Source organism: Penaeus vannamei, chromosome 12 (assembly GCF_042767895.1).
Source record: "Penaeus vannamei isolate JL-2024 chromosome 12, ASM4276789v1, whole genome shotgun sequence".
Lineage (NCBI taxonomy): Eukaryota > Metazoa > Arthropoda > Malacostraca > Decapoda > Penaeidae > Penaeus > Penaeus vannamei.
Genome location: NC_091560.1, coordinates 15,415,550 through 15,428,645, shown reverse-complemented (window position 1 = coordinate 15,428,645; position 13,096 = coordinate 15,415,550). Strand labels below are relative to the sequence as shown.

At 39.1% G+C, this 13,096-nt stretch overlaps 1 protein-coding gene across 4 annotated transcripts in view; it reads right to left on the bottom strand.

The window, feature by feature from the left end:
* Positions 1 to 1,368: 1,368 nt before the first annotated feature.
* LOC113807182 (rac GTPase-activating protein 1) overlaps positions 1,369 to 13,096 on the bottom strand; it is a gene marked incomplete at its 3' end in the record, with an annotated part of 12,605 nt that continues 877 nt past the window's right edge. For all 4 annotated transcript variants that reach the window (XM_027358397.2, XM_027358396.2, XM_070127991.1 and 1 more), the window contains 5 exon segments: positions 1,369 to 1,483; positions 1,788 to 1,936; positions 2,124 to 2,307; positions 10,637 to 10,839; positions 11,020 to 11,116. In XM_027358397.2, coding sequence (XP_027214198.2) covers positions 1,369 to 1,483; positions 1,788 to 1,936; positions 2,124 to 2,307; positions 10,637 to 10,839; positions 11,020 to 11,092 — 724 coding nt within the window.

Genomic DNA, 13,096 nt, shown 5'->3' with positions numbered 1-13,096 from the left:
ACTTATCTACATATATTCCTGTGCATACAGAGAACGGTCAGAATCTAGGGATATCTACAAAAAAATAAGGTCTAAGAATAAAATATCCTTACAATTTGATTGTATGACAAGGAAACCATAAATCACTATCATCACTATAAAGAGGAGACCACATACAACTACTGTTATCATCTACATAAACTCTACACACAGCAAACACTAACTTAACAAGAGGGGAGAGGGGAGTCTGGAAAATACTGCATTGTACTTCTCTGTAGGTTCCCCTCTTCACTAGCCCAACTCATTCCTCCTCCTGACTGTCATCATAAAAACCTCACTGTCTTGACCTTCTCTGAGTTAGCTTTCCCTAGTGATGTATGATGCCCAATGAAATTGCCTTCACAACTTCCTGCATTGCCAAATTAACACATGTTTAAAGATATGAATTTATATGTAAGCGCATGCACATGGTGCCATGGCAATAATTATCAGGTACAATGACTGCTGTAAACAAATACACCTAAAAATTGAGTCTCAATGGACTGCTATTCAAGACAATTTTAGGTTGAACCCTAATAATGTTAAAACCATTCTCCATCTCCTACCTTTCTCCCAGGTTCATGATATGACTTTGTGAAAACTGTGTAACAAGGTAAGACTGATTGGAGAGAAAGTTCATAATCTAAAATTTCAAGTCTTCTAAATGTAAACTGCATTTCAACAGCAAACAAAAGCTGAATGTCATATAATTGTCTCTGTTAAATTATTTTTTTTAATAATTTTCACTATTGTAGAAAACCAAATTGCACTGCTAGCTTAATACAGACAGTCTTAGTAAAGCAGCAGAGCAATGTAACCTTCCTGACATTTTCCTGACAAAATTTCAAACATAAATATTCCAAGAAATTTAATATTGATATTTAATATAGGTATCGTGATTTACTGTTATGTTGTGATAACTTTTGATAGGATAGAAAAATATGGTTGTAGATTACTAATAAGGAATATATTAAGTAAATCTGTTCTAAAGCACACTAGAATACATACACATTATCATATAATATGTTCAGTATAGATAGGCCTATGTAACAAAATAATGCCTTATTTTCTTCATTGTGCATTCTGTATAAAGTTGTGATATCAAGCACAGAACACCCATTCACAGTTTGATATATCAATGCACTGCTTACATCAACCTTTGCTTGTTATGTTTGACATGAATATGACTGTTTTCATATGCCAAAGGAACAGAAAGGAATATACAATATTCACCCACACACACACACTTATTTCTTTATTGGTGGTAGCAGAATGTGTAACACAAAAAATGTATTAAGCAATCCTGACTAACCAGCAAAATAAAACTAAGAGTTTAGAAATAAATCTTACCTGTGGAAAGTGGAGGTGCTGATGGCTTGACTTTCATTTCTGTATGGATTTTCTTAATCTCATCACCTTGAGTATAATATGTAACTTGAGTCTTCACCTCATGGCTCTGGATCTCCTTTAATGAAATGTTAAACAATGACACACCGAAACACTATATGAAGTGAAACAAAAAGCAAGAAATCAAAATCATAAGCAACTTAAAAATGTACCTATAATTATCTATGTCCATATCTATATGCATGTATGTTCATATACTAATGTTTGTACATCTACATAAGCATACATATACTTTATATTTTTAGAGTGATGTCAGATATGTATACATTTAAAATAAAATGAATAAATCAATCAATAAATGTAAGGAGATGAAGAAGAAGAAAAGTCCAAATCAATTAACTCATAAAATAAATATTGTTTACCTCACTTCTCCTGCCTGAGCGCCTCTTTCCCTTAGAAGAATCCTGGCGTTCTGGTGAGGATCTGCGTTTGAATGATCGTCCTGATCTCAGACGTGTTTCTTCTAAATCATCCTCAGTAATATCAATGTCTGATACACTAAGGATGGAACCTAGAGAAAAAAATGAGTCACAAAAAAAAAAACAAAAAAAAAAACAGCAGTATGGATATAGCTCAGACAAGAAAGAAAAGATAGCATTATATAAGTACATTTGCAAAAAGAATTTCACTTCAATATAAGAAAGAACCTAATAACTTTCAATATATGCCTCAAACAATCCAATCTATGCAATACCTACCCATTGTATCATTATCTTCTGTAATAGTAGAAAGAGGTCCTGGTGACAAGTCTCTCATACTTCGCCGTTGATTTGTTGCTGTTCCAGTAAAGGTAAAGGAGTGTTGCAACTGTTGCAGCCTTTCCCTTGTCTCATTGACCTGACCTCTTCCCAACAACTCCATGACCAAACCAATCTGCCCTGCCTAGGAGATACAAGATAAATTTTACATCATTGCCTAGTTCATTATCTCTTTACTATCAAATAACATCTAATCAGACCAGGAGCACAGGTAGTGTCCACAAGTTTTCAGCCAGTTAGCATCCTTTCTTTCTATTGAGACTCAAGAGCATTTTCTATAACTAAAATTATTCTCACCAATGTCTTAAAAAATCTGGCATGTGTCCAAAAAACGATAATGAAGAAATTTTTCATACAAATAAATAAACATAGTTTGATCTAAAATGCAAATCTCACCCCCCCAAATGGGGGATAGGAATGCTAAAGTATCCGGATCACCACCAAAACTTTATGAAATATTAATTAGGCTAAGACAAACCTCAGGTAAAAATTTTATTCAAATCTGTTCATAACTTTTAAAGTTAAACAAAATCCTGGATCCAAACCATGGTCCACATCACCACCCAAGTGCAATAAGCGTCTAAGTTAGGTTAAAACACACCTTTGGTTAAAATCTCTTTAAAATGTGTTTATAACTTTAGAAATATTAGAAAACACAAACAAAAAAAACAACAAAAACAATCAACAAACAAACAAACAAATGGAGGTAACAATATAAATAAACAAAAGGTCATGGGGTACACGAAAACACTCGCTATAACGCAGTTCACCTTTCACGTTCTTGCTGCTTCACAGATCTGCATTGTGCATTGTGTTCTGCATTCTGATTGGCTAACCAGTCTCTCAGCTTCTTCTCTACCTGTGTCAATAACGTTACAGTTCAATATGTACATGTACGTAAAACAACTTGGTTTGCAAATTTTCTTTAAAACCCATGAAGCCTTCAGTTCGTATTAATGATTAAAATTGTAATTTTACAGTACAGTAGTTATTTGTAAAAAACGTTTATACAGTACTTTTATTTGTTAAACAAATGCTTGGACCTGTAAAAAGGTTTTGTTCTTTGGTTTCAATGTATTGTAGAGTATTTCATTGTATAATAATTGTAAAAAAATAAAGGTTACTACTTCACAGATTTCGCCTATCACAGGTTCTTTTTGGAACGTAACCCCCACGAAAAAAGAGGGTTCACTGTATATGTGCTTATATACCTTATATACATACTTTTACATTGCCCTGTAATTAGATTTTGTCTTTTCACGGGACTTTGAGTGTGAAAATTGGCCACATGGCCCTGTAGAATTAAACAACAGTGATCCGCTGATGCAAAGTAAGTAATAATGACAAGAAAATAAATGAGCTACACATCAAAAGTCATATAGCACTATGGTATTGTATTGTGTTGGGAGGGTTTTTAAATTCTTTATTACAATTAAAATGTTAAGTTTCGATGGTCATTTATTGTATGATAGAATAGTACTTATAGGAGTAGGAGGAGATGGTAGATGGGAGTAGGATAGGTATTGATGAGAAGAGGAGGGGCTAAGGACGATGGGTGATTAGATCAAATGAAGGATATTTATACATCTGAGGAAGGAGAATAAATTATCAATAAAAAAGGTGGGGGATTCTGTAAGGATGTCTGACAGGTTGGAGGGTCGGGGATGATAGGATATGTGAGGAAAAGTAAGGATACGGGCTTCGGTAAAGCAAGGCAGGATATTAGGATATGTGGGACAAAGAGAAGGACGTTGCATGTAGGGCATAGAGGTAGGTTAGAGGGATGTGACATGAGGTATGAATGAGTGATTCTGGTGTGACCTATTCGTAGGCGGGCAAGGGCAGTTTCCCAACGTGTTTTGATGGTATGGAGCTGACCAAGGGGAGATTGAGGGTTTTATGGTTTTGAGTTTGTTGGTGCACAGACCTGACCAGAAGGATTACCATCAGTTGGAAAGAAAAGTTTTGAAGTGAGGGTAGTAGTCGGTGGCTGGGATGTGTGAAAAACGGGGTTGGTGACTTGTGGGCAGGGCAGCAGATCATGCTAAGTTATCTGCTTTTTCGTTGCTGGGATTCCCGACATGGCTGGGTATCCAGCAAAAATTCACTGTTTTCTGTAGTGTAGACAGATAGAATAGCTGGTCGTGTATTTTATGGGCTATAGGGTTGGTAGGGTGTATGGATTGTATGAATGATATTGAGTTACATGAGTCAGTGAAGATGGTGAAGGATGAGGAAGAGATGGAAGATATGCGTTGTAGAGCAAAGAGGATAGCATATAGTTTGTTGTAAGGACGCTTGATTCAGGTGGAAGAGGAAAGCTATATGTCTGAGAGGGAAAGACTACAGCAAAACCAGCACCTGAGTTGGATTTAGACCCGTCAGTATAGATGAGTGCTAGAGGAGTGACTAGAGATATGAGCAAGGAAATGTGTGAGAAGGACAGAAGGTAGAATGTTTGACTTTGGTAGATCAGGGAAAATAGAGGAGCAATTACAAGAGACTGGTACTAGCCAGGGAGGGAAAGTTTGGGTAGAAAGAGGAAGAATTCGGAGATGAGGAAAGGATGAATGGGAGAGAAGAGCGTGTATACGAACAGGGAAAGGGACAGGTAGTCATGGAGAGGAAGATAAGATGCGAAGAAGAGGTTGAGGGACATTTAGTTTGGAGAGTGAAAATTGGTGGAAGCGAGCATAGTTTCTTAGGGACAGAAGAGCGTAGCGTCTAGAGAGGGATGGTAGTCCTGATTCAATGTATAGGCTCTCAACTGGAGAGGATCGGAAAGCTCCTAGGGCTAAGCGGAGACCACAATGGTGGATAGGATCGAGGAGAGAGAGAAGAGAGGCAGAGGCAGAAGAATATATATGGCAACTATAGTCAAGGGTAGAGAGGATTAGATAATATAGAGATGGAGTGTTTTGCAGTCTGATCCCCAGGGTAGGTGGGAGAGGGTTTGTAGTAGTCGGAGGCGATGGCGAGCTTTTTCTTTAATAGAAAGGATATGATCCCACTAAGATAACTTGGAGTCAAAAATAACTCCAAGTAACTTGCCGGAAGATCGGGATTGGATGGGGGTATCATAAAGGAGGAATGGAGGTTGGGAGCCTATACGTGAACGAGAGAAAAGGATGGAGAAGGTTTTAGAGGTAGAGAAACGAAAGCCATGGTTGGTAGCCATGGTTGATGACTGGACAAGTTGATGGAGAACTTTTATGGGACGGTCGGAGGCGAAGATGGCAAGATCATCTACATACAGTGATGAACGGATTTTTGGTGGTAAAGTGGATATTAATCCGTTTACAGCTATGAGGAACAGTGTGGTGCTCAGTACACAGCCTTGTGGGACACCTTCAAACTGAGCTAAGGAGGGGGAAGTGGAAGAGGAAATCTGACACTGAAGGTGCGGTCAGAGGAAGGATTTTATAAAAACACCCATGTTTCCACGTATTCCGTGGAAACATAGCTGTTGTAGTATATGGTGCCACCAAGTAGTATCATATGCTTTTTCGAGATCAAAAAAGATAGCTAATACTGACTGAAGGCGTGCAAATGCTGGTGATTAGTGTTTCTGCATAGGCTAATGGGTTAGCTGTGCTTTTGTCTCAACGAAATCCGAATTGGTTTGGTGATATGATTTGGTGGTATTCTAAGTACCATATCAATCTGAAATCTATCATTCATTCCATTACTTTACATAGTCAGCTTGTTAGGGCTATGGGGCAGTAGTCTTGGGGAAGAGTACCTGTTTTGTTAGGTTTCAGGAAAGGTAATACTATGGCTTCTCTCCAGTGGGTAGGAAAGTTTCCAGTCGTCCATGTTATTGAATACTGAAAGAAGAAAGGATAAGGAAGTAGGAGAAAGGTGTCTTAGCATACGGTTATGTATACAGTCTGGTCCTTCATGGGTGTTGCGGCATGACTGAAGTGCATTATAGATCTCAGAAGAAGAAAAGGGTGCATTATAAAGTTCTTTAGATGATAGGGAGAAGGAGAAAGGAGTGCGCTCTTTGTCTGATTTTAAGGAAGAGAAATGAGAAGAAAGATGAGAGCTACTACTGACTTGGCTAAAAAAGGCACCAAGTTCAGTAGCTACTTGAAGAGGGTCAGAGATGAGGTTATTATGAATATGGAGGACAGGGGCAGGATGAGGAGGACGTTTTCCGGATAACTTATGGATCCACGGCCAGACTGCAGAGATTGGTTTGGAGGATGTTATGGAGGATACATAGTTTTGCCAGCTGTTTGTCATGGAGTTACAGATTGTACAGAGAAGATGGGCTGATGCTTTTTTAAAGGATATAAAGGCTGTTAGTTCACTGGGGTGCCTCTCTTGTTTCGGTAGCTATTCCAAGTTGCGCGCTTCAGACAAAGTGCTTTTGTACATTCAAGGTTCCACCATGGAACACATTTTGAGGTGTAAGGTCAGGATGTTCGAGGGATGATTATATAGGCTGTATTTAGGACATTAGTTGTTAAGTATTGGAGCATTTCTGAGGTGGTAGAGAATGATGATGGAGGAAGTTCAAGAGTAGATAGAGAGGTAAAGGTATTCCAGTCTGCTCTGTCAAAACACCAGCGAGGGGGATTTGTGAGCAGGATATAGGATGTTGAAGAAAGAAGAATTGGGAAGTGATCACTAGAGTGAAAATTGTTTAGGACAGACCAGTGGAGGTCTATATGAAGGATAGGAAAGCAAAGAGAGATCTAGGCATGAAAAAGATTGAGTGCATAGGTCAAAATGAGTGGGTCTGTTGAAGTTTAGGAGGATAAGGTCAGTTTTAGCTAGAAATTGTTTTAAGGAGCGACCCCTTGTATTGATAATAGAGTCACCCCAAAGAGTATGATGACAGTCTCCAGCTATTAGGAAAGGTGGTTGGAGTTGGGAAAGTAAGGTCTCAAATTCTAGGAAGTCAATAGGGAGGGAAGGAGAGAAGTAGACTGAAACGATTGTGATCCAGCGGCGGAGGAAAATCCAGATAACTGTGAAAGGTATAGTGGTTTGTAAAGGAGGTATGATATATGGTGTTTTTTATGATGAACAAGTATGGAAGAAGCAAATATAGAATGAGGGAGTGACACAAAATGGTAGTTGGGAATTGGTACTGGAGGATGTGTGAGGAAGGTTTCTTGGAGGCAGACGATAGATGGATTGTAAGAGAGAAGATGGCGGAGATCAGGTCTGTGTGAGCGAAAGCCTCTAATGTTCCACTGCAGTAGAGCCATTGTGGATCATTCTACAACTATTATGGGTGGCAATGTGTGTCTGAGAGGTAAGAGGAGGGGTATCTGGAGGTTGAGGTATGGGATCAGGGGATGGAGGTGATAGAGTAGTATCAATCGAATCATCATGGGAAGGGGGGTCAGGGGGAAAAGGTGAAGGTATAGAATCTGGAGGTTCATCAGTAAAGGTGGGATCTGGGGAAAGGACATTGTGCTAGAAGGGATTCGCGCGTGTATCCAGGAGGGAGTGGTAGGGATAGTAGGGAAGAAAGGGTTTTTGGTTTAGGTACGGGTGGTAGAGTGGATAGCGTGTGTTGGAAAGGTGTGGGAGGAAGAGGGGTAGGGGGGATGTCAGGAGGGGGAGGATGGATTTCGGCAGTCACTGTGAATGCAGCGGGAATCTGGATAGAGAAATTGATGGAGGGTTGAGAAGGAGGAACTTTCTTATGTCCTCAAGGGGGGGGGGGGGATCTTTTATGGCGAGGTGAAGAGGAGATCGGTATCTGAGAATTTGAGGGTGTAGGTGTGGGATGGGATCTGGTAGGAGAGGATGGGGTGGGATGTTTGGGTTGTCTGATGCGACTGGCAAGGTGTGAAGTAGGAAGAGACATGGGAGTTGTGGATATTGGAGTATCTGGATTTAGGATGGAAAAGGATTTGATTGGGGGATATGAGAATTGGAGATGGGAAGTTGAGGAGCAGGGGAAAGTGGTGCTGTAGATGTATAGACCACTTGGGTAGTATGGATGGGAGTGGATTGATGTAAGGTACTGGAGTATGATGTGATTGAAAAACCTCTTCGTCATGCTTCTTGTCTGGCTTCTCGTAGAGTGAGTCCTAGTTTGAACCTGAGATTTGCTACTTCACTCTCAAATTTGTAGGCTGTGCAACCTCTATGGAATACATTATGAGGTCCGCCACAATTTGCACATGTATGTGATTGTGCAGGGCAGTTTGTACGCTCATGACCAGGTTGTGCACATAGTGGGCAGCGGGTTGTAGACCGACAGAGCTTTGCAGGGTGGCCAGCATTTCTGGCATTGGCGGGGTGGGGGTTGACATGGTCTTACATGACAAGAAACCCCTCTTATATAGACCTTATGGGGAAGGTCGTGTCTACAAAAGGTAATCTTGGCAATATTGATGCTGGACTTACGATTGCCTCTGGGGGGAATAGAGTAGCACTGTACTGATTCAGCATCATATTCAGTGAGGCAACCAAGCAGGTCATTTTCACAGTCTGTCCAGTCCTTTTCATAGACAGGGCAATCAACTGAGGAGAGGGAAATAGTTCCAGTACATATATTAAGGGAAGGGTGAGGTAGAACGGGTATAGGTTTGCCAGTGAGGTCAACCAGGGTAGATAGTACTTTAGCTTGAGTCTCAGACATAACTGTGATTAACCGTGATCGATCAGGACGACTACAGAAGAAAACTTTGCCAACTTGTTTTTGGAGGCATTGTTGAAAGAGTAGGGTGTTATCTGAGTGAGGGGCTGTTGGGGGAACTATAAAGTATTGGTCCCATTTGGCTGGTTTAAACAGATTATTCAAAAAGCTTGAGGAAGTGGGAATTGTAGAGGGGCGAGGGCGGGAGGAGGAGGGAGTGGTGTGAGGTGAGGTTTTATTATGGAGGTGTGGGCGATATGGTTGAAGAGTTGTGATAAGGGAGGTTTGGGTATAATGTGAAGATGATTGTTCATGAAGTGGGCTGGATGATGCTTAGAGTGAGGATGGGATATCTTCTAAGGGTTGAGTTAGTATCTGGGTAGATGATTCAGGATGGGTAGGTTGGTAGTATGTATAGAGGAGGGAGGTGTAATAGTAGTGTTCTGAGCCATGGTCAAAGGGGAGTCAAGGGTCGGTAAACTAGAGGATTCAGATTCAGAGAGGCTGTTTGATAAAGGAGCAAGCCTCAATGCCCCTAATAAGGGTACAAAATCTTCATTACTGGCCATGGAAAGCCTGGTTTTATTTGGGGAAAGTAAACGGTCCACCCCTCAGAGTCCCTGTAAGGGGTAAGGACTAAATGATTTATCAAGGAATACTGTGCCCATGGCTCCCTGAGGCCGTTCATGATTGGCACGAGGTCAGCCTTTCATCCTTTCAACACGGCTCTTACATCTTAGGAGTTTGATAGGGGAAGGGTTGGGGAAGATAAGAGAGAGAAAGAAGAAGTAGAAAAAGACCGTACAAAATTAGTTGAGGCAAGGGCTGAGATCCAAGGCGGGATCTAAGCCCCCCCACGACAACAACGGGCAAGGGATTGGGGGGGCCACAGATGCAAAGAAATGTGCGTCATAATACTGCGACACCTGGTTGCGCTGAGAAAAGGACACGTATGATACCTGTCCAACTGGAGAATGGTTATTTTTTCGACCAATATCATACGGTGTAAAACCCCATTAGACCAACAATAACAGGTAAATAATAGATAATTATATCATATACAAGTATTTCATACATGATTTGTCATGTAAAATATATAAATAATGAAAAGGAAAAAGATTGCGATTATTAGGATGGCTCATTTTGTAGCTGAATAGTAGATCTATTACATGCTGCAATAAGGATTTGCAATATTTTCATGTGCTTCTTATTCCTCACAGGTGCAGTTTTTGTCCAAAATTAACGTATTATGGCTCATTTTGTAGAAAAAATAAAATATCTACAACTTATTTGTTGTGGATTTTTCAATTTTTGCCTGTGCTTCTTGTAAAAGGGAGAAGTGTAAGAAAAAATTTACGTTTTTTTTTTTTTTTTTTTTTTTCCCCCATGAAGACCCCTACTTCAAAAATTCACCAAAAAAATATGAAAAAATAAAAAAATCTACAATGATTAAGTTGTAGCTATAAGGTAGTTCTGTCCAAAAATCAAATAAAATTGAATGTCTTATTGTTTTTGAAGACTGGAGAGTTTGCCCCCCTCACTGCATTATCAGATTTTTTTGACAATAATTCAAAAACTGTTTGGCTGATTTCGAGTAAATCAACCAAAGGCAATGGGAAGGGGTCTAAATAAAAGGGTGTGTTTCATCAAAATCAAGAAAAAAAAAAAAAAAAAAATAGACGGTCCCCTTAATCTCAAATCTCTAGCAGAGGATGCTGGTCAGTGCACATCACACTTTAATTTCAATTTTACAAGTGGTAACCAGAATGTAGAAATATTCTGCAGCAAGAAAATTGGTTCATTTGTGTGATCTCATTTGATTTATCATACACAAGTAAATACATACCAAATCATTTTTCTCTTTTTCTGTTGTAATCCTCTTAGCCTTTTCCACATCAAGCATGTGCTTTGCATTTTTTAATTTCATCTCCAGGCTCTTAATTTCCTTTTGGTATCTTGTTGCTTGCTCATTAAGACGGCTCACTTCTGCTTCAAGTTCTCTAAGCTGAACTCGATTTTTCTCTTCATGGTCTAAAAATTCGAGGAATTCTGAAAAAAAAAAAAAGGTGGAGAGATATTATAGGGGATGTGGTCTTAAACATACTGAAGATCTGCACCTTTCACATGATTCTGCTATTATACTAATTACAAACTTCTATCCTGGGGGTTCATGAAATATAAATAAACATTACTCAAAAAAATAATTATCATGACTGACAATATACATACTGTACTCAGCTGGATCTGCCAGAACCTGCATCTGGCGCATCAGGTCATCAAACTGTGCTGAAAGGGACTCCATCCTGGTCCTGAACTACTCTGAATTCTGTAAAATAAACATTATTTCAGAAAACAGATAAATATCTAGTCCCACCACAGTTCAATCAAACATCAGCAAGAAGGATTATTTTCTGAAGTAACAAAAGGAAAGCAAGTAACACAAAATTATTGCATACAGGTTCTGTTATCATATATAATATACCATTATGTTACATCCAAGAACATTATACAATCACTGAGCAACTTCCCTTGAGAATCTAATAAGAGTAATGAGACTTGGGTTATTCTTACTAAACTGCTCCATGCTACCAATGCATTGAAATAAACAAAGTAAAAAAAAAAAAAAAAATCACCATCTATATAATTAGTAATCATTCTTAATCTTCATCAGGAAGGGGGAACACTGTATCTTATGGAACAATTCCCTCTGGATGGTGGCCTACCAATACTTGATATCATTAGTAGGCCATGGTACCCAAGGAGGAAAGTGCAGACAATACATGAGCAGTCACTGCATTTCAACAAAATGCAGCTAATGGAAAAAAATTAGGAAATGCAATAAAAAATTTAAAGAACTTTATAAGCAGTGCCTAGCCTCTGGGCATCAAAAAAGAATTAATTAGAATTTAAGCTTTTTTGTTCATTTAACTGACTTATATTTATATACTTACTTTCTGGCTTAGCTAACTGGAATAGATCAAGTTTTGCAGGTGCATGCAAAACATTTGGCCTCATCAATAATCATATAAATGTTAAACCATCATAGTTTTAAATGGTAAATCAACCATTCCCTTGCCCCTTCACAGCAATTTAAATTGTTGAATAATGTTTGTCACATGGAGTTGGGGATTTACTCTCTAGTGAGGGTGTCCATACTGTAAAGAATCACTGGTTGTTAATCTTTACAGGATGGATGCACAAAGGTAGGGGAAACTAATGATCTTTTAGAGAACAAAAAATTGTAGATGTTGGGACAAGTAATAATATAAAATTACTGTAATATAATTCATGCATTTATAATGTGAATATCTGAAACAAGGAATAATAATTGCAAGGTTGGATGGCTGATTGAAAATTAAAAATTACCATCTTCATAATAGTTTATGCAGACCTACATTTTTCAATACGTGCTATTATGATTCGTACAAGTTACTGACATCGATGCAGAGAGATAGCGGAAGTGGACACCACCATCTTATAGAGCACAAGAAATTAAATTGAAAACAAGGTAATTTTTTTACAGTACTGCACTCACCTGAGATGTCCCTAACTCCACAACACAAAACTTATTTAATCTATGTTGATGCGGGGAGGGTTGAAGGAGGGCTCTGCCTACCAACACCCCCGGGACACATTGTCTTAACCTCGCAGGCAAGGCAATATAGAAATGAAACAGAGTGGACTTAGGTAGTGGGCAGTGCTCTCCGCGGTCTTTATCTTTTACTTATGGCATTACCATTTGTGTCTGCAGATTATCTGTACAAATGACTATAACTTTTAGTCCTCTACAAGAGAATCATCTTTAATTTGGCCTACTTTAAAGAGTCCATACCATAATTCTAACCCAAAAAATTGAGGTACAGCTGCAGCAGCCTTATATTGTCATCATGTGATAATATCTTTACTGGAGCACAAAGTGAAGCCATAAAACTGATTGTAGTGGTAATAATTTGGATAATTACTATATAATTAGCAATTCTTTACAATATAGACACACTCACCAGCGACTAACTCTCCACTCCATATCACAATTTTTTCAATAACTTAAATTGCCATAACTAGACGTGCCTAACTGCCCGAGGGAGGGTTTGACAGGCTCTGCCCCCAACGACATCCCCTGGCAAACATTGTCTTCACCTTGGCAAAGCACAGCAAGATAGAGCTACTACTCAGGAGGACCGAGTGGACCTAGGCTTCAAGCGATGCTTTCTGCAACCTTTTTCCTTTAATTGTGTCTTCAACTAATCTTTGTCTTTAAAAAGGTCATCAGCTTCGATTTTCCCTAACTTAGAGCATCCATTACTTG